Genomic DNA, 21172 nt, shown 5'->3' on the forward strand with positions numbered 1-21172 from the left:
GGATGAGTTTTTGTTTACTGTTTACTGTTTACTGAGCACAGCAGCAGCAGCAGCAAACAGAAACTCCCACTGCTCGGAGGAGTAAACTGAAAATGTGACAAATGTGATGCTGAAATTTGATTACAATCTGGAGGCTGACTGTGTATATACAGAATACATCAAATCATCACAGAATACTTATAATAAAGCCCAACTGTAAATGGAAAAGGGTATTTTTGTTCGTTTATGTAACAGGGACAGTGCATGGCTCTCAGCCGTGCCAGAATTAGCTACTAGCTAAATTTCATCTGTTAATCACTACTAAACTTGAAGGCCATGTTAACTTTCTGGATTTATAAAGAAAGAAAGAATTATGCCCAGAGCAGCCAGTAGCAAAGTGTGACTGACAGGATTGTGACAGAACAAGCTGCACTGCTAGAACTGGTTCTTCCTTTCTGGTTTATCATTATCTGGAGAAAAATCATGACGGCAGCTTACAGACTTTGTGTTTTGTCTTCGAACTGCAAGACAAGATGAAGACACAATTTGGTCAACATAAAAACTGTATGTGTATGTTATTATTACCATTGATTACTAAGTTTATTATTATTTTATCTCTTTGAAATGTTTATAAGTGATTTAGCAGGACATACTTATTTCATGATCATGTCATGCATCTCCTGCTGCAGTACGTTATAGCTGATTGGGCAAATAACTGCTTACTTGCATATACCTACTGGGATTTTAATTTAATGTTAATTACAGACCACCATGTGATTCCAAAACCAACTCATACTCATACCAAGGATACATTAATATCAACACAGCCTGTGTTAAATTCAGACATCAATGCGTTGATTTTGGTCTAACATGTTATCTTAAGTGTGTCAAGGATGTTAACACAGTGTCTGTGTCGGATAAGATAACAGCACAGCTTACTGATATTGTCAGGGTTTCCAGAAACTCTTAGTTATATTCAGTTCATTTTGTTTTCATGCCATATCATTAACTCCCCAGTCATTTCAGATCCTGCCACTCCCACTTGCCAGGCAAGTGGGTTCTACCCTGCCAGTACTGGTGATCTTTACAGATATGTAAATATCCTACTAACACAGTTATGTGCTATTATGTGCATATATTGCTCAACGTTATACAGTAATCAGAAATCTTATTTCCCCAATCATGCATTTGTTACTTTCTTTACATAAATGGTTCAGTGCAATGGGGAAAAAACCCCTTCCAATTGTCTACTAGTGGAATTTGGACCAGTTCCTTTTTTTTTTACATTTTTTACATTTGTTTTTTTTTTTATGTGACTGCCACAAAATAACATGAATAAATAATAATCTTTGAAAAGAAAAAAAAGATTAAAACTTGTGAAGAGTTGGATTTAATCAGACTAAGACAGTGTAACATAGGACTAGGTGAGTATTTATACTTTATGCTTTACAAACATTCAAACCAAACTGGACCGGGAAGACATCAGTAAATTGTCAGTTTCATGAGGCAACACACCCTTTTCCATAGCCGCCCCCTCCCTTTAGAACTCTCCCCCAAAAAACATCAGAAACTACTCAAAAGTCACCTTCATTGTATACCATGAAAAGCATATATTTTAGGAAAAAGAAAGAAATGAAAGTTATTAAAACGCCTGTTTGCAGGCAATAACTATGCCTCAAAAATCATGGCATAGTGTTGCAAATTTTGCAATCCTCAAAACTCAATGAATTTAGGACATAGACAGTGTTTACGAACAGCACCTGAACGCAACACATTGTGCACTTTACGAGGGTCATTTGAACGCACCAACAGTCTCCCTGTCAACGCCTCCCGTTGACGCCGAGATCTGCGAACACATGGATGGTATAAACTGTATACACAAAACGTAGCCGCCATCTTGCTTTGACTGTTTACGCTGATTAGTAAATCATTTATGTTAGCTACTGTACCTAGAGAGCATGCTAGCTAGCAGCTAGCCGGATAAACCGACCTAGATCATAACAGCGTTACATCACTTTGGAAATAGCGGCCTAGAGAAGCAACGCTCACCGCTTCATGTGTTAGGCGCTGTGACATTAACACTTAGTGCAACACGCTGAGCTGTCAAACTACAACAACACGGCGAAAGCTACAGTGACTTTGCACATTTAGTTTTCCAGAGGGGGGCTGTCAAGACGCGACTGGTTTCATCGTGCTCGGTGAGTTAAAACGAGTTAGCTAGTTACATGTTGCCTCGCCATTTGCTTTTGTAATGTTAGGAATTAGGCTAGTTAGCTTGCGTGCCTGGTTGCCATTTGTTTCAGGGTGAAGGCACTCAGATGAACCACTGTGCCAGGGTGTTTGTCATTCCCACTGGCTCACACGTCAGGTAGCTCTGGCTTGGGCCTAGCTTAACTAACTAACGGGGTTTATTTTTACAACCTAGCTGGCCATGTTGTTTATGTTGCCGTTATTATTAGATAGCAGGTGGCGCCGTGATCAATCAATACGTTTTAGATGGTTTAAGCAAGATTAATGTTCACTGGCTGCCACCTTCGCCAGTAAATGACCTAGTTTGCTAATGCTAACAGTGACGTTGGAGTTGCGAGATGTTATAACGCTAAAGGGCCTCCTCCCCTGTTTGCTAACGTTACTGCTCTCTGTTATAGCCGTCAGCTAGATTAGCCGCCCCCTTTGCCACTCAGTACAATGTGCTAACTTTATCTGTATTTTCAGGATTTTAAGCCAAACGCGGAGTTATGTCCTGTCCGTGCACTTCGGCTGCCCGGCTGTTCCTAAATACTGCCCACAGAGGTAAGAACGGGGAAAGTACACACCGTACCATCGGGCTTAAAAACCTGCATGACATTGTCCTACTTGTTTGTGAAGTAGTCTGCTAGCTAACCCAGAGCCGCTGTTGGTCAGTCACGTAATATCAACAGCAGGTGGGAAAGTCACTTGGAAGTGTTCAGTAGTTGCAGGAAAGCTGTAGTTGTTACATAAGCCTGCCCCATGAGCTGTACAGCTGTGACCTAGCTTCTGAAAAACATCAATAAAATGCATAGTGGCGTAACTTCTTACATTTCAAACAAATACAAAATGTACAACAGCTACAGTACATGTGGATACTTTGGACTTTATTACCCTGAGTATGAACTCTTGCTCCTAAATGTGCTGTGAACTCATTAAGTTTATTGCTCCAGTGATGCATTAAGAGCTGCAAGTAACATTTATTTTATCTGTTGATTTTCAAATTATCTTCTTGATCAACTGATTCATATATACGTTTTTAAGTGTAACAAAATTGTGAGAAATTGCCTACAAAGTTTGTCATATGTCTTGTTTTGTTCTACTAACAATCTTAAGCCCAAAGATATTCAGCTTACTATAGTATATAAAAAAAAGAAAAATGGGTAAATGGAGGAGCTGGAACCATAAAATGTTTGGTACTTGTGCTTAAAAATTGAGTGAAGTTATCAGTTAAGTATTAAAAGTATTGTAGTGTAATTTGCTGTCAGTTAACCAAATGCTTAAACAACTGCCTGTTATAAAACGTTTCGTTGTTGTATAGGTAATCAAAATAATTTAAATCACATGATCATTGTCCTTCATTCCTAATGTATGTTCACCAACCACAATGTTGTTCGGAATCCTAACAGATGTTGTTGTTGTTACAGGATTGTCCTGCTCCCGGATCCAGTTGTTTTCTCTGAGTCGTCAGGGGTCTCGGGAAACTCATTTACCTCCCCGGGTACGGGTGAGGTCGTTTTCAGAGACTGCTGTCTGCTACGCTGCTAAAGATGGGACTACAAAGGACGGTGGAAGTGATGGTGGAAAGGTAATCTTTTGGAGGGTAAATCTCATTTGTAGCTCTCTTCCATGATAGTGTCACACACTATTTTTGTACATGGAAGAGATCCAAGTAATGTAAATTAATATGTGCTGACACAGTCGTTTTACGCAGAAAAGCATCAGCGAGGGGAAGAGACTCTCTGGCTCTGGAGGATCAGGCAAGGGGGGAAGCCAGCTACGCTGTCCTAAATGTGGAGATCCTTGCACACATGTAGAGACCTTTGTATGTGAGTAAACTTCTTATTTGACAACTATTTATCAAGACATACAGTTTGATCTGATGTGGATTATGGGGGGAAAGTTCTTTTACTTTAAATCAAGAGGAGTAGGAATAAAGGAATGTGGCATTGAAGCATCTGTCACTGATGTTTAGTTTAGTTTGCTCACTAAAAGAACAAATTAAATTGTAGAAGATAATCTTCTTGAGATTCTGTCTTCAGACTGTGTCAACATTGCATCATATAGTGAATAGCTTACATTATTGGTGCTAGAGGAAATGTGGTTTGTGAATTGGCCGAGAAAAAAATAAAAACAGGGAAACTACACCACTGTGTCTCAGCAGACAAATTATGATTTCCATCCACAGTTCTGTGTTGAAATGTGTGTGTTTGGTAAGCAAAGCGTGAAGTCGACTTTCACGTTTTCCTGTGGTACAAACTGTGGTGGTGGACTAAAAATAACCATAATCACAAAGCACATAAATGTTACACCACAGACAACCACTATAAGCAATTTCCTGGCACAGTGTGCCAAAAAAAGACGTGTAGGTAAACACTGAGGGATCTGTTTCATTGTTCTCCAATGAGCATTTACTGCAACATTACAACATCAGCTCTGTGATTTTATAAACTGCTGCTTGCTTCAACTGGGAAGTGTTGTTTGGGTTGTTAGATGATGTAAGAAACCTCTCAAACAATCAGTTGGGAGCTTCCTGCACTGGTTTGTTTTGTATCTTTCTGAAAGTGTCTGACATTATAAAGTTTGTACCAAATAACCCTCCAACTTCTTTTCTAATTAGTTACCTGCTTTTACATTGTCTGTAACAAACAGACAGATAGTAATGTCCTTTATGTCCTCATGTAGACCACAAGGTGGAAGTTGGTTTAATACAAATTTTTATACAGAATACATTCAACTGAGTCATTCATAAAACTGAGCGACCAAGCAGATCATTTTTAGGCAGACACACTATGATCAATTGTTTCTGGCGGCAAATGCACAATCTCTGGATTGTATCTAGTTTGGTTTTTCTGCTTCATGATGCAGAAAAGCAACAAGTGTGTAATTTCTCATGGTGACCAAGCATCCTTTAGCAGTGACAATGCAGCGTGGTCACATAAAAATACATTGTAATTCAAGTACTGAATGTTGAAAGCAAATGTACCAGATATAATGCTTGGCAGCATGTGAGCCAGTAATTTGTTTTTCACATTAATCCTGTTGCATCATGTAGATTAGTCAGCCAGTTTCCCTGTAGGTCAGGATCAGCAGCAGACAGTTTTTGGCCATTTCTCCTTTGCAGCACTACTTGCAAGCCCATTCCCACAAAACAGGGTTATTTTTGGAGCTTCGGTGAGCTTGACGATCTGCAACCTTGAAAAATGATCCAAACTGTAGATGTCCCAGACAATTCTTTCAACCTGGTTGTGAAATGTCTCAGTATTAAATGTGTTGTGTGTATATTCTTTTGTAGCATCAACACGATTTGTGAAATGTGAGAAATGCCATCACTTTTTCGTGGTTCTGTCTGAAACGGACTCCAAGAAGGGGCTAAACAAAGAGCCAGAATCTGCTGCGGAGGCAGTGAAACTGGCATTTGCACAGAAACCTCCCCCTCCTCCTAAGAAGGTGAGAAATGGAAGCAGGAAGTCAAAATATGATTTTAAAGCTCTTTCATTGAAGCATCACACATCCTGTTGCAATAGACTATTGTTGTATTTTTGTATACTGTTATGAAGTATAAATTCCCTTTTTCCACCACCAGATTTATGCTTACCTCGACAAGTACGTTGTTGGCCAGTCCTATGCAAAAAAGGTGTTGGCAGTTGCAGTGTACAATCACTATAAACGCATCTACAACAACATCCCTGCTGGAAGTCGACAGCAGGTGGAGGTGGAAAAACAGCCCTCTCTAACACCGCGTGGTCAGTATTCCTGTCGTCTATAGATATTACTTTATTCAACTGCATATTGTTGTAACTCCCCTCCCTCTGATGCCTTAGGTACATGGTCGCCCATAAAGTTGGAATAATATTTTTCTCAGACACAATTCTCTGTTAATTGTGGTTTCATTTCCGTTGTGATATGTTTGGAAGAGATTGATTAATAAAGTTTTGAGAAGATATACACTTTCTCAAGAATAAATCACATTGTCACAATCATTTCATGAAAAGAGGTTAAAAAAATGTCCATTCCAACTTTATGAGCAACTGCAACTTCGCTGAGCAATTTTGTACAAAATGTACATGTTTCCAGAGATCACTTGCATTAATCAATTCACAGTTGCTATAAACCAGGCCGCCATTGTTGTCTGATAATCGGTAAATACTGTAAAAACTTCTTGTCTAAACTTAAATGCTCCAAAGATTAACCAAAAAATGTTCTTTTGACTTTGACAAAAGGTCAATGTTATGAATCATTTGTGTTTGAACCAAACCCGTTTTACTCAAATATGCAGTGCTGAGCTTTGACCTACTTTCGGGTGGCTTTTTTGTTTTCATTCCACGCTTGACTGACAGAAAATATGGGGAGAGTGAGGGGGGGATGGCATGTACCTAGACCTGTTATTTAAAATTGAAGGGTTATATAATCCAACTTATGGGTTTTGAATATGATTCTGAGATGGATCATTCACTTAAGAAGGAGACATAATATATCTAAAAAAGGCTGTTTTTAAGCTCCTGAGAAACACATAGGAGATGCATCATGCAAGTTTACTGCTGGCAGTTGTGATTTTTTTACATACTTGTAATTGTTCAAGGTTTGCATTGTGTATGTTGTATGTATGCAGTATCGCTTTGAAGCAATACGATTTAGGCCTCAATATCTTTTTATTTTTTATACATTAAGATTTTTCATAATCAAGAGCCATTTACTCTCAAATCTAAAAAAAAACAACTGAAAAGAGGTTGCAGCTGTAGCCTTCAGTTATAACTTTATGAATTGTAATCTGTATTATTTGGCATTTGTTCAATAATTTCCCCACACAACTGTATGAACCTTTCTGCAGGACTGTAGTGCTAATGTCATAATGGTAATGATAATATTGATTTACTTTGAGTACTTTCATCCTCTCCCTGTAGAGCTAGAGATGAGAAGACGAGAGGATGAGTACAGGTTCACAAGTAAGTGATTGGTCCTCCTTACTGTTATTTTCATCCGAGGCCAGAAGTCACAACATTTAAAGAGCAGTTTTTGTCTTTATTTTCATGAGTTGCGCAAATGCCAAAATGTACAGACCGCTGTGGCTCCTTAGTTTTGTTTTGCCTATTCCAAGTAGATGTTTGTAGTCGTGCTCAACCTAAAGAATCGGAGTATAAAATGATTTATGAATACACCGGATGATGCAGTTTATATTATTTGAGGAAATACAGCTCCAGTTCTGGAGCAGTGACAACTGATTCACCGTGTGAACAAATAGGTAACAGAAACTGAAGCAACAAGATTACAGTAAGCTTGTTAATCTTTGACTGACTGGACAAAAAGATAAAGTAACCCAGTGACCCACATTAACATCTGTACTTCTGCTATTTTCAGTCTTCACTTAGTAACTCCACACTGGCACAGACAAGGGCACTTATATTTTTAGCCTGCACATGGAAATGTTTCTATGCACAGTTTGACACATACACCATCAATGAATGGCCTGTTTAAATTGTGCAGCACTTCAAGTAGAAAGTGTGTGTTTTTTTTGTGTCTTTTATAGTGATATGTGAAATGTAGTTCATAGAGAAGTTGCTACTTTTCAGTCACAAAGCTAACCCCTGTGGCTTTGCTTGTTGTTGCAGAGCTGCTGCAGATTGCAGGGATCAGTCCTCATGGAAATGCTCTGGGGGCGTCCATGCAGCAACAAGCAAGCCAGCAGGCCCCACAGGAGAGGAGGGGCGGGGAGGTCCTGGACTCCACACACACTGACATTAAACTGGAGAAGAGCAACATCATACTTCTTGGTCCAACCGGCTCAGGTTCGTGTTGTGTAATATTGCACAGTGATACTTGTACCTTTAAGATTTCCACGCTTAAAATGCAGTTTATTTGTAAATATGGATATGTCTTTCCCTCATTAAATTGTCATGATTTTTCTCATTTTTCACAGGAAAAACATTGTTGGCTCAGACGCTGGCTCGTTGTCTGGATGTTCCCTTTGCGATCTGTGATTGCACCACACTAACTCAAGCTGGATATGTGGGAGAAGACATCGAGTCAGTTATTGCCAAACTGCTGCAAGACGCCAACTACTCAGTGGAAAAAGCACAGCAAGGTGGGCAGTGGGACTTACTTCAACAGAAGTTTAGTTTCCCATGTTAAACAAAAAACATATGATATGATTTGTATCAAAACAAATATTGTAAAAGTATAGAGCACAAAACACCCGCTTTTTTTTAATAGTAGCCTTTTTATCAAAGATGAAATATCACATCTGAGAGTCTTTGAAGAATGGAGTACTTGCATGTTTGTTAACATCTGCAGATATACAGACAACAACAGTGTTTAACCATGCAAGGTTTCACAGACCTATAAGGGAAAAAAATCATGTTTTCATTGCCTTTGAACTGCATTTAATGGGCCAAACACACACACACTCACATGAGTTGCTCACTCACCACACCATGGTTGGCTTTATAGGAGACTTGTCCAGCTTATCTGTTACGTTGATCACTAAAAGGGAAACTCTGCTGGCTTTGTCTCTGCAGTCTGGGCAGTACATGCAGATAAATGGCACCCAGTGTCACTCTTTGCTGCAGGAAACCCTGCTCACCTGTTACATTTCAGCATTATAGATGCATGTACTGCGTTTACAGTACCCCCAAACACTGGACAACAAGATAATTTTGGCAACAAAGAAATGTAAAGTTGTTACTGATGTAATTTTAACTCTGTAAAACAGTGCAATAACAATCTTGGCAAAAATGTGGAAAAGCACTTAGTGAGACTATACCCTTGTTAAGAATGAATTCTGTTTACTTTTACTTCAGTTACTATTATTCAGCTACACCCTGTTTACGTTTACACGTTTATATCACGTTTTGATTTCCATTCCTTACATGGGTAAGAATGTGGTTCTATCAGGTTGCACATGCTTGCAGGAAGAGGAAAGTGTCAAGAAGTTAAAAAGGACATGGGGTCAAAATGGGTTTAACAAAAGTAAACATCCGTGTCATTTTTTCAAAGCTGACTCAACACTGCTATGCAACTAAAGTGTGTTTTCTTCACATGTGAACCTTTTCAACATGATTAAAAGTGATTGATGTGTAGTATAATATGAGCTGAAATCTGGAGTAAACATTTCGGCTCATATTAGTATGCACAAACAGCTTATTGGTGGCAGGAACTGTGTCATGTAATGGTGAGAAGTGAAACTTAGGCTCTCTTGGCTCTCTCCTTGTGTTTCATGTGCAGGTATTGTGTTTCTGGACGAGGTCGATAAGATTGGCAGCGTGCCTGGAATCCATCAACTGAGAGATGTAGGAGGAGAGGGAGTCCAGCAGGTCAGCATTCAACCCGAGCTGCATGATATAAAACATTAATGCAGTTTGTTTATAGACATTCACTCAGAATAAAATTGTGAGAGTTTTTGGATTAAGAAATACAGCAGCAGATTTGACTTGTTTAATTGTGACTAGTTTTTGTTCCGTGTCCTGTATTGATTGACCTAAACTTGTGTTATTGATGTTATTTCCTCTCAGGGGTTGCTTAAACTATTGGAGGGCACAATCGTCAATGTCCCTGAGAAAAACTCCAGGAAACTGAGAGGAGAAACTGTGCAGGTAGACACGACAAACATTCTGTTTGTTGCATCCGGTGCCTTCAACGGACTCGACAGAATCATCAGCAGAAGAAAGAATGAAAAGGTAAATTTAACCCGGCTCATATGTTCTCACTGTCAGCAGATGTTCAGCTCGCTCCTGCTTGTCTTCATTCCTGCCTTGATGCTCATGTTTCATGTCTCTTCAGTATTTGGGTTTTGGAACTCCCTCCAACCTGGGGAAAGGGCGCCGTGCAGCGGCTGCCGCAGACTTGGCCAACACCAGCGGTGAGACAGACACAGTGGCAGAGATCGAGGAGAAGGACCGGCTGCTGAAGCACGTCGAAGCCAGGGACCTGATTGAGTTTGGAATGATCCCAGAGTTTGTTGGTCGTCTTCCTGTGGTTGTACCTCTGCACAGCCTGGATGAAGAAACACTCGTCCGAATCTTGACAGAACCACGCAACGCTGTTGTGCCCCAGTACCAGGCTCTGTTCAGCATGGACAAAGTAAGGGCTCTGATGTAGCGGGTGCTACAGTCCAGTGTTAAGCTGTGTTCCTGGCAGCAGCACTGTTAAACAAACACAGCCCCCTCATTCATTTGAACTACACTTTTTACTCAGTGGGGTTCCAACAAGGGGGCTCAGGCTCAACTGTTGCCACAATGCAGTCATCTCGACAATTACCCGCAAGCGCACATTCCTGCTAGATTACTTTGTAATGTTAACTATGTATTTTGGATGTTTACCCTGCAATCGTTTCAACAAAAGATGTATGATAAGTTATAGTTATTTCCAGAGTAATAGAATCCAGTTTCACAGTATTTTGAATCCCTGTTAAATAAGCTTTCAGACTCGATCAGCTATTCAAACTTTGCTTCCTGGATTATTGTCTCACTGATACCTGAAACAACAATAACAGCCCCTTTTTCTAGTATCAGATCTGAAGGAAAAGAACATGTCTATTTGTTTCTACCTAAATGAAAGAATATTTAAAATGTTAATATATCTGTAATGTTTTTTGTTTCAGTGTGAACTCAATGTGACTCCAGATGCGTTGAGGGCCATCGCCAGGATGGCTCTGGAGAGAAAAACTGGAGCTCGTGGGCTCAGATCTATTATGGTATGTGATTTTTGCCAAGGGTGTCAAAATGGGCTGTCAGTAAATGAAAATATTTGATCGCAAGTTCAGTATTTTTTACTCTTATTAACGTGGGAGTGGACAAATACACTTGCTTTATGCAAATATATGTACAGTTTTAGTGGGACTGAAGTCACGTCCAGAAAAATGTCAATAAAACGCACCAGCACCCCGATGTCCCTGTTATTCTCCCTGTTAGTGTAGTCCAGTAGTTTCCAGTGAGTGCAACCGTCATAGTCTTCCCCAACTGATCTGCTAACTCTGCTTTTTTCATTTAAGTTGTATATTTCCGATGAGGTGGTTATTTTTTCAGGCAGACCTCATCGGAACTGCAGATAACATTTTTTCTTGTAGACGGACCCAACAGGGCTTTGTAACTGAACTTGTGGTTCAAAGTCCCTTTTAAATCCGTTTCTTGCTTGTTGCCTTCAGACTCTGACCAAAGTGTAATCCTGACACAACAATCCTGTCAAAACAATTGGTGGCTTTAAAATAAATTTGTCTTAACACGCTTTCTTCTTTAACTTTAACAACCCTAGTATTAAACATTTTGTAAAATGTTGACATTATAATTTAATATGTCTTCATTTTTTTAACAGGAAAAGCTTCTCCTGGAGCCCATGTTCGAGGTGCCACACTCTGACATCATGGCTGTTGAGCTGAACAAAGAAATTGTCCAAGGAAAATCACAACCCAGATATATCAGGTCAGTATCTCTGCTGCTCACAGAACACTGGTACATACTGTGAGTCATGTCAGAGGTTCAGATTCCTGCAGCTCACTGAGTCTCCAGTGTTGTGTAGTGTGAAACCTGAACTGAATATCCCATTTGAATTTCAGAGCTCCAGCCAAGGAGTCTGCAGAAGAGGAATACGACTCAGGCATTGAGGAGGAGAACTGGCCTCGGCAGGCGGACGCTGCTAACAACTGAACCATGTGTCACTCATTTCACCTAAAGACAGTCTCTGAATTCATTAGATCACTATGAACCTCTGGATACCAACTCTGGGTTTTACTATAGAGTGTTTTCATGATGAACAAGTAAAGAGAGTGTAACAACCTTTGGTCCTGTGCATCAGATGTTAATTATCTAGTGGTGCACTCACAAGGTGGACCTTTATAAAATATTTCAATCTCTGGGGATTGTTAACATTTTTATCTATATAAAGATAATGCAATTTTATTCATAAAAGGATTTGTAGCTAGTTTATTTGTTTTCTCTTTTTGTGGTGATGGGCAAGTATGGCAAGGGAAGCAAATTATGGGATCATACTACACTTGAAAAGAAGTGGAGCTGAAAAGTGTCATGTTACCATGTCAAGTGATGCCTTATATCATAAGGGCATAATATTCCATGAGCACATCAATATTTTGATGTTTTCTTCCTTATCACCATTGTAATAATGGTGTTCACAGTAAAACTGGGGTGTAACGAGCTGAGGAAGCATTTGTAAGCCGCTTGTATGACATGACCTCTAATTAGAACACATTGTGTAATGCACCAGCACACTAAACAAAGCAGATGAAAAATAATGGTGACCTTTTAAACAGCCAGAATCGTTATTTTTCAGTATTTTGCTCCCTCTCGTAGCCCATTCTTTAGGGAATGTATCTGCGTTTACTGACAGACCTCTTTATGACAGGGCTGCTCTCTTAAAGCAGGCTTAGCAGGTAACTCTGAACTATGAATGAAGTATCCTCTGAAGTTTCATTTCTTGGTAGATATTAACCAACATAAAGCACATGAGTACTGACATTCAAGCTTCATTGTCCAGATTTATATGCTAACCGGGTAGGAAATCTCTTTCAACGTTGGCTGGATGCCGCTTTAAACCTGCTCCGTCAGACGCCCCTCAGAACAGCACAGGTATTTTTAATTTCTTTGTGCAAGCCCCAGCGTTGGAAACACCTCACCGTTAGTGATGTAATATCCTGTTACTAAATGGTATTTCAATACACACATCTGTAATCAAGTAAATGCTCTCTTGACTGAACTGAACCACGCTGCTGTACTCTTTACAATGCTGTTTGTGCTATAAAACGAGATTAATCTAGATCTTCCTTTGTTTTTAAGTTTCCTTTTCTTTCAGTTAAGTTTCAAAACTGCTTTTCTGTTTTCAGAGGTCTGTTACAGAACCCGTAACCTCCCGACGTTTGTGAATCTTAAATGTATTGTGATTGTTTAAAATATATAAATAAAATGTAAATCTCTGTACAGAATTTTAATCTGTTCTTTGCCATTAAACTTGGCTGCAGACCAGAACGTACAATTTACATGACGGGGTTCCTACAGGTCCTGGAAGTCCTTGAAAACTATTTTAGCTAGGACTGCAAGCAGTACTGAACGGGCCCTCGCAGTACACGCGTGTCGGGGCATGCTGCCGTCGGGGTGTCTGCGTTACAGGGGCCAGTCTATACCACCCCTATGAATTTCATTGCCTTAAGTGTTAAAGTGTGGCCACGGTATCAAACATGAAATTAGACTGCCACCACAGTGTCACCTAGGGGCCGATCAATAAAACCTTAAAGGGTTATCCTCAGGAGGGCATTTACAATAATTGTACCAAGTTTTGTATAATAATGCACAAACTATCCCTTTAATCCTCATACAGTGTCTGAAGGAGGACTCTTAACTGATATGTATAAGTTAGAAGAGGCAGGTAGCAATGGTGGAAAGTAACTATGTACATTTACTCAAGTACTGGACTTAAAGTAAAATTTTGAGGTACTTTTATGTACATTTTATGTAACTTTATACTTCTACTCCACTACATTTTGAGGCAAATATTGTACTTTTTACTCCTCTACATTTAGCTGACAGCTTTAATTACTTTTCAGGTCAAGATTTAAAATGACAAACATGATACATTTAAAATGATTACCCATTTTTTATAAATTAAATCACTTAAAGGTTTATTAGGTAGTTAAAATGAGTGGAGTGGAGTCATTTCACAGTGTGGTATTAGTACTTTTACTGAAGTAAAGGATCTGAATACTTCTTCCACCACTGTCCTTTTTACTTCTTTACTTTTTTATTTCTAATTTTTATTTTTATTTTTAAATTTTAAATTTTATTTTATTTTTTATTTTTATTTTATTTTTTTCGCTGCGCAATGTGGTTATGGATATGAGCTTTGGCTAAAAATAATGCGAATACTTCTTCCACCACTGTCCTTTTTACTTCTTTACTTTTTTATTTTTTTAATTTAATTCAATTTTTTTATTGATTTATTTTTTTCATAATTTTTTTTTATTTTAATTTTTTTAAATGTATTTATTTTTTTTTTTTTCCTGCGCAATGCGCATGCGCGGCCCCGTTGCGCTTCTGCGCATGCGCGGCCCCGTTGCGCCACTGCGCATGCGCGGTCATATTGCTCTACTGCGCGTGCGCGGCCTTATTGCGTTTCTGCGCATGCATGCGCAGTAGTGCAACAGAGCCGCGCATGCGTCGAAGAGCAACAAGGCCGCGCATGCGCAGTAGCGCAACGGGTAAAGTAAAATTAAATAAAATGTTAAATTAAAAATAAATAAATAAATAAATGTAAAGAAGTAAAAAGGACAGTGGTGGAAGAAGTATTCAGATCCTTTGCTTCAGTAAAAGTACTAATACCACACTGTGAAATGACTCCACTCCGCTTATTTTAACTACCTAATAAACTTTTAAGTGGTTTAATTTATAAAAATGGGTAATCATTTTAAATGTATCATGTTTTTCATTTTAAATCTTGACCTGAAAAGTAATTAAAGAGTAGAAAAAGTTAAAGTTACATAAAATATACATAAAAGTACCTCACAATTTTACTTTAAGTCCAGTACTTGAGTATATGTACATAGTTACTTTCCACCATTGCTACCTGCCTCTTCTAACTTATACATATCAGTTAAGAGTCCTCCTTCAGAAACTGTATGAGGATTAAAGGGATAGTTTGTGCATTATTATACAAAACTTGGTACAATTATTGTCAATGCCCTCCTGAGGATAACCCTTTAAGGTTTTATTGATCCGCCCCTAGGTGGCACTGTGGTGGCAGTCTAATTTCATATTTGGTACCGTGGCCACACGATAACACTTAAGGCAATGAAATTCATAGGGGTGGTATAGACTGGCCCCTGTAACGCAGACACCCCGACGGCAGCATGCCCCGACACGCGTGTACTTCGAGGGCCCGTTCAGTACTGCTTGCAGTCCTAGTTTAATGTTGTGTTTTCAAGGTTTTAAAAGCATGGATTTAAATAAAGTGCTTGAAACCGCTTAATATAGGATGCCATGTCTGCTTACAAACAAATGACACATTTTGAAACTTGAAACTTAGTTGTGACTACCTTTTAAATTTGTCTCCTTTTTGTAGAATGGCACAACAAATAATATCAGAGGTTTTTGAACTTTTTTCAGCCAGGGACTTGTTCTACAATAGAGACTATACAGGGGACCATTTGTGTGTTGCATACATAGGCTAAATAAAACAAATCTTGATTATCTTAACTACTACAATATTTTTTTAAAAAAAGACATACAGTGTTGTTCCACACTGCAATGCTGTCACCTTCATGTAATCGGCTAATCTCTGGAAAGTATTGTGCTGTTCTGTTTTTCAGCTCCTCAGCATTCCCTAATCCCCTTACAAGTCCAGATTGAAAGTACAAAGTCCTGCTGTCTGAAACCTGTCTTTCAATATAGATGAAACATTATAAAATGTTGAGTAAAAAGTATTATATATGTTTAATTGTTAATGTAGTCATAGTTAATTACAGTATAATTAGAAATATAAAAAAAATTTTTTTATATATATATATATTTTAAACAATTGTAGTATCACTCTGATGTATATATTTGTTATATATATATATTTTTTTTGTTTTGTTTTAATATTACACTGTACCTGTGCAGGTGGGATTACAGCAGGTGTTTGTGGTAATATTGGTAAACAACCTCTCAGATGATGTCAGAGACTTAGTGATGAAGAGGCTTATCAGGTATGATGGTGCCTCTGTGAGTCATTTACTCCAAACATCCATCAGAGGCTGTGGACTGAAGAGGGAATACCTGACAGAGGTAAGTTTCAATAACATTTCAAATTTCAACAACTTCTGGTTCAATAACTTTTAGCTGAGGAACTCCTTGCGTTTCTTCTGATGCAGGTTATTTGTTGGTGAAATGAACACTCTGGAGGACGTCCCGTTTCAGACCCTGCTGGGTCCACTGGAGGAGGAAGTGCAGCTTGTGATGGCTCCAGACATCACCATACCAGACTGCCGTCAGATACTACGAGACACTGAGGTCAAGATTCACTCTTATTGTGAAAAAAAATCAGTGATCAGTTTGACGCAGTGGCTTTTAAAAAATGTTCTCATGCAATTATGGTTCAAGACCAGATTCTTATTTCTTCTCCTAGTTATTCATCAATTAAACTGTTCCCAGTGTTGGAGAAGCTACTTTTCTTCTATGCCACTTGCCTGTACTCTATTTCAGATGGAAATATTGTACTTTTTACTGCAATAAAACTATCTGACAGCAGTTACTTTACTTTACAAATCCAGATTTGTTTTGCTTAAAAAAGAGTTTATCAAGTAGGATGTTTTTTCATTAACTAAACTACTCTGCAGTACTTTTATGTACAGAATAGTTTAGTCAATCGAGAGAAAATGTATCAGCAAGAGGCCATTTTTCCAGCATTGAGTACTTTTAATACTTACTTAATACTCCTTTCATAATATTTAATACTACATGATTATACTTACATTTTTATACTCAAGATTGTTCTATACTTGTATTAGAGTATTTTATAGTGTGGTATTAGTACTTTTATTTACTTTTGAGTAAAGAATCTGAATACGTGTGCACAACTAGGTATATCAGTGTATATTTTACATCAAAGTGCATTATTGTGATGTACTGCAGGATTTTGATGCATTTTCTCTTATATTTGATGATTGATGTTGCCCTCATAGGAGTGTTTTATATAAGACATTATATTGGCATGTGACAGAGGAAAAATAAGTGTATATAATAAAATTAAAGGAAAACTCAATATTTTCTTTAAGGATTAAAGGTAACACATTTTGAAGGTGAAGTATTCCTTTAATGTTATCAGTAGGACTTACTATGACAAGTCAAAGTCTGCTGTGGGTAAGTTCTGCTGCTGAAATACTTTACTACTAATAGTACTAATACTACTTTGTTTGTTTTTCCTGCAGTATGGCTTCAACCTGGAGAAATGGATCCTAACAGTGAAGCAGCCGGTCTGTCAGGCTGCATCCTGCCCCCCTTACTGGCTGATGTTCAGCAGCCCTCAGGACAGCCGCAGGACCAATCGCAGGAACAGTGACACATGGGTCCTGATCGCCCGGCCCCGCAGTCATAGCCTGAACTCTGCAGACACCCGCCGGCTCTACCACCGCACCGTCAAGTTCCTCATATCTGACTCTGATGATGAAGACGATGAAGCCTCCTCCACTGAAGATGCACCTCGCTCCATCATGAGCAGAGAGAGGCCACGGAGCGCTGCACCCAAAGACCCCGTCTCCAGAGTCAAAGACATGCACCTCAGTCCTTCCACGCACATCTGTAGGCCTGCCTCACCTCAGAGCCTCAGGGGCCACAGAGGCTCTTTACCTTCTCTCCATGACTGCAGACAACCTCTGAGAGCACTGGAGCCGCACAGGTCCCAGCAGGCCAGCCCCCTCCCTCACGGGCAGAAGAGCAGCAAGAAGAGGCAGCGTTCACTGGGCTCTGTGAGCAGAAAGTACTCCCAGAACACACAACCTGCTCTCTCTCCGCCCAGGCTGCAGAAGCAAAGACCCTCCTCTGCAGGGCCTGTTGTCAAAAACCAAAGACAGAAGGTTTTTTATTTATTCACTTTTTACTCAGTGTCTTAAGGAAAATGCTTTCTTTTCTTTTCCTAACCAACTATTTTTTTTTTTTATCTTTTCATGTCATCAGGCTCTGAGGACTGGAGGCTCTCGTGGGGTTTTCTTTGACTCAGCAGCAGAGTTGTTGTCAGCACTCAGCCAGGAAGAGAGGGAGCTACTTGAGACCATCACAGAGAAGGGTTACCCTTTACGCACAGCTATTCTGGCTCTGCAGAAGACAGGCTATCACAGCCCAGAGAAGGTAGGCACCACTTTGTGCTCAGATGTTATTAATGAATGAGTCTGTCATGGATTATTACTCCTGCACAAATAAAATACCTTTGAGTTGAAAACACAAACATTACACATTACAATAAACCATCAAACATGCATTTAACTCAAACATTTCCACCATGTGATGAAAAAAGATCCTGTAATTCATTATGAGAAACTTTATCAAAATAAGTTAATATCTGGTTTTAGAGTTTCTCATTATTTTGTAATACCAAGTCATTAATTTGACAAAGTTTCTCTTCATTTCGAGATATTGTGTCATTAATTAGGGAAAGTTTCTCATAATTTTGAGATATGAATAATGTTTTGCGATAATTACTATGCATTAATATGTATGCTGCATTTTTACTGCAGTAGATCATGACATCATGTTTTCGCAAGGTTTTTAGCTTTGTTGTCTTGTGAAAACCATCCAAGTAAGTAAGTAAGTAAGTAAGTAAGTAAGTAAGTAAGTAAATAAGTAAGTAAGTAAGTTCATCCTTTAGTGTATCACAAACTCAACTTCAAAATCAACACATCTGACAGGAGGGGTAAATTGTTACCTGATCCCTGACATGTCATGTCTAACTTGTGCCATTTGTGCCAGTTTGTTATTCTCGGTCATAATTTTTTGTCCCCTTATCTACAGATACTAAAGTACCTGGTAGCCAGTGACCGTCTGTGTAAGCTTGGTTATGATGAAGCACAGGTGGAGGAGGCCTTGGAGATGTTTCAGAACTGTGAGAGCAAGGTAATTTGTGCTTCAAAGTGTATACTCACCAGAAAAGGTTACAGAAAGCAACACCTTAAGATGTATTATTAAATTCTTTAAACTCTATTTCAGGCTGCTGAGTTCCTGCGCCTTCTCACCCAGTTCAATGAGATGGGCTTCCAGCAAAATGCAATCAAAGAAGTGCTGCTTGTTCATGAGAATCATCATGAGAAGGCTCTTGAAGAACTCATGACGCGCATGGCTTAAACAAAAAATCTCTTTAATGTCTACTCTGCGTGGGGAAACGATTATTTTCCACAGCAGTGTGTTATGTGCTAGTGAATGCATGTACTGATATACAGCATGTGATCAGTGTTCATTACTTAAAGGGGACGTGTCCCTATGTTCTGGTTCATACTTGTATTTTGAGTTTTCTACTGTGCTTTAATGTTCTAAAAACACATCTCTTTAAGCCCAATTACCAAAAAAGTCCAGTCTGCTCCGATTGGTCAGTGTTGTTTAGTCTGTGGGGCCCTTAACGAAAAGCCAATGAGATTGTCCCTCTGATTTAGGATTACTACAGAAAATAAGTTCTCTGGCAAACTAAAGTTTGATACTTAAACATTTCTTACACCAAGACACCATAGTTGAAAAAAGTTAAAAATAGTCATAGTGTTGTGGTTTTTTCTCAAAAATGCCAAGAAATGTCATAGAATAGTATGTTGACAATGGTAATGGTATAATTTGTCCAGAAATATGAATTTTTAAAAAACACCATTATTAAGTTCAAATATACTAAAAAACGCCATCGTATAGTTTGTTGAAAAAAAGTATTTAAAACGGTCATAGAGATTTTTGTTAAAAATATCAAATAAACAACATAGAGTATTGTGCTGATAATGGTAATAGTAATTTGTGCAAAACATATATTTTAGATATGTTTTGAAAAACACCATATTATAGTACGTTTAAAAAAAAAAAAAAAAAAAATTATCATTGTGATTTTAATTAAAAAATGCCAAGAAACAACATAGAACAGTACATTGATAATATTGATTTTATAGTTTGACCTAAGAGTATAAATAACTTCGACTTCATCCTTGCTTGTGTTGTAGGATCTCTCAAATGTTAGTCACTTTGGATAAAATCGTCTGCTAAATGACATTGTAGATTGTAGAACACACCATATTATAGTATGTTCAATAAATGAAAAAATAGCATAGTATAGTATGTTGAAAAGAAGTTAAAAAAAAAAGGTCATAGTGATTCTTGTTGAAAAATGATAAGAAACAACACAGAAATTTATGTTGATAATGGTAATAGTATCGATTGTACAAAATATATATTGAAAAAACACCATATTATAGTATGTCCAAATATCGAAAAAGAAAAAAATGGCACAGCGTTCTAAATTAACACCACTTTTATAATTTTTTAAGCTTAAATGCATTTGCCAGAGGTAAAACGCTAATGTTAGGCTACGAATAAACTAGTTTCATGTATCCTTTTGGTTTTTAAGACATGTTAAAGCTTCAACACTCAAGTGAGGGTATTTACTAATGTATTTTATGTCAAAAAACAAAAAGTGGAACATCTCTGTTAACCACAGACCTTATTTCAGGCAGCTTACCATCCCATCGATAAGAAGGGGAATGAAAGTGCTAACATGCTAACCCACATTCAGGAACAATTACAAACTAGAGAATGCAATTTCTGAAGAAATTATGGCATGAAAGCTGGATGCTTTAATGTGTCAGAAGAAGTTGAGTAGCAGGAATACTTGGAAAAGTGCACATGGTTCTTGTTAATATCAATGTAATTGAAAAGTTGTATAATACCAGTAATGTAAAAAGATGTGGAATATTTTAAAGTTTTTGAAAAGATGACACTTAACTGCAATGTTGGCTTAAATGGATAAGAAGTTGAACGAGTTGAATAAAAATACGTTTTTGGTTGTTTAAATTCAAATGAACAAGAAATTGAAGAAAACAATTGTCTAATAATTTTCTCCATGACTGTAAAACACAAGTCCAGCTCAGTCTACTATAGCCACTTATGCAACTGCTTCATGAAACTTTACGAAGCAGTTTCACTCCGCATTGAGGCACAGGTGGACCTTGCAGATTCTGCAGACCTCAAAATGTTCCCCTTTCAGCTGCAGTACCTGCAGGTCGGTGGCTTAGCTGACAGCTGCAAAAGAAAAGAGTACATTTTTGAGTTGTTTGTAAAAGGAAAACAGTAACAGTGAACTGTAGATCCACAGAAAACAAAGAATATTGACATATAAATAGTAAATATAGAAAATGATTTAAATAAATTGTAAATATACAATAAGAAGTGATGATAAGAGTGAAAAATAGCATTATAAGTACTGTTGGTACCACTTATTTTTTTCTTATAATTGAATCCGAAAAGCTAAATAA

General features: G+C 38.2%; 2 protein-coding genes across 3 annotated transcripts; both read left to right on the top strand.

Annotated features, from left to right (window-relative positions):
- The first annotated feature begins 1858 nt into the window (after window positions 1–1858).
- Window positions 1859–12971, top strand: clpxb (caseinolytic mitochondrial matrix peptidase chaperone subunit Xb). Of its 2 annotated transcripts, XM_059335556.1 has the most exons (15): window positions 1859–2177; window positions 2695–2772; window positions 3636–3796; window positions 3923–4037; window positions 5504–5658; window positions 5795–5954; window positions 7113–7154; window positions 7818–7994; window positions 8126–8290; window positions 9430–9518; window positions 9717–9881; window positions 9985–10284; window positions 10805–10897; window positions 11515–11621; window positions 11756–12971. In XM_059335556.1, the coding sequence occupies exons 2-15, from the start codon at window positions 2718–2720 to the stop codon at window positions 11844–11846; spliced, it is 1875 nt and encodes a 624-aa protein (XP_059191539.1). In that variant the 5' UTR covers window positions 1859–2177; window positions 2695–2717; the 3' UTR covers window positions 11847–12971. The 2 variants fall into 2 exon arrangements, with proteins under 2 accessions (XP_059191539.1, XP_059191540.1); XM_059335557.1 differs by lacking the exon at window positions 7113–7154.
- A 2859-nt stretch (window positions 12972–15830) lies between these two features.
- On the top strand, window positions 15831–19611 carry LOC131973549 (ubiquitin-associated protein 1-like). The gene is made up of 6 exons (XM_059335576.1): window positions 15831–15968; window positions 16055–16193; window positions 17111–17755; window positions 17856–18026; window positions 18687–18788; window positions 18882–19611. The coding sequence occupies exons 2-6, from the start codon at window positions 16071–16073 to the stop codon at window positions 19014–19016; spliced, it is 1176 nt and encodes a 391-aa protein (XP_059191559.1). The 5' UTR covers window positions 15831–15968; window positions 16055–16070; the 3' UTR covers window positions 19017–19611.
- The last annotated feature ends 1561 nt before the right edge of the window (window positions 19612–21172 follow it).

Source organism: Centropristis striata, chromosome 6 (assembly GCF_030273125.1).
Source record: "Centropristis striata isolate RG_2023a ecotype Rhode Island chromosome 6, C.striata_1.0, whole genome shotgun sequence".
Lineage (NCBI taxonomy): Eukaryota > Metazoa > Chordata > Actinopteri > Perciformes > Serranidae > Centropristis > Centropristis striata.

Bases quoted from the DNA above. Each gene is read 5' to 3' on its own strand.
- clpxb (XM_059335556.1), top strand. From the start codon at position 2,718: ATGTCCTGTCCGTGCACTTCGGCTGCCCGGCTGTTCCTAAATACTGCC. The intron at 10,898-11,514 runs GTATGTGATTTT...TTTTTTTAACAG, and splicing joins GTGGGCTCAGATCTATTATG to GAAAAGCTTCTCCTGGAGCC. The intron at 11,622-11,755 runs GTCAGTATCTCT...TTTGAATTTCAG, and splicing joins TCACAACCCAGATATATCAG to AGCTCCAGCCAAGGAGTCTG.
- LOC131973549 (XM_059335576.1), top strand. From the start codon at position 16,071: ATGAACACTCTGGAGGACGTCCCGTTTCAGACCCTGCTGGGTCCACTG. The intron at 16,194-17,110 runs GTCAAGATTCAC...TTTTTCCTGCAG, and splicing joins AGATACTACGAGACACTGAG to TATGGCTTCAACCTGGAGAA. The intron at 18,789-18,881 runs GTAATTTGTGCT...ACTCTATTTCAG, and splicing joins TTCAGAACTGTGAGAGCAAG to GCTGCTGAGTTCCTGCGCCT.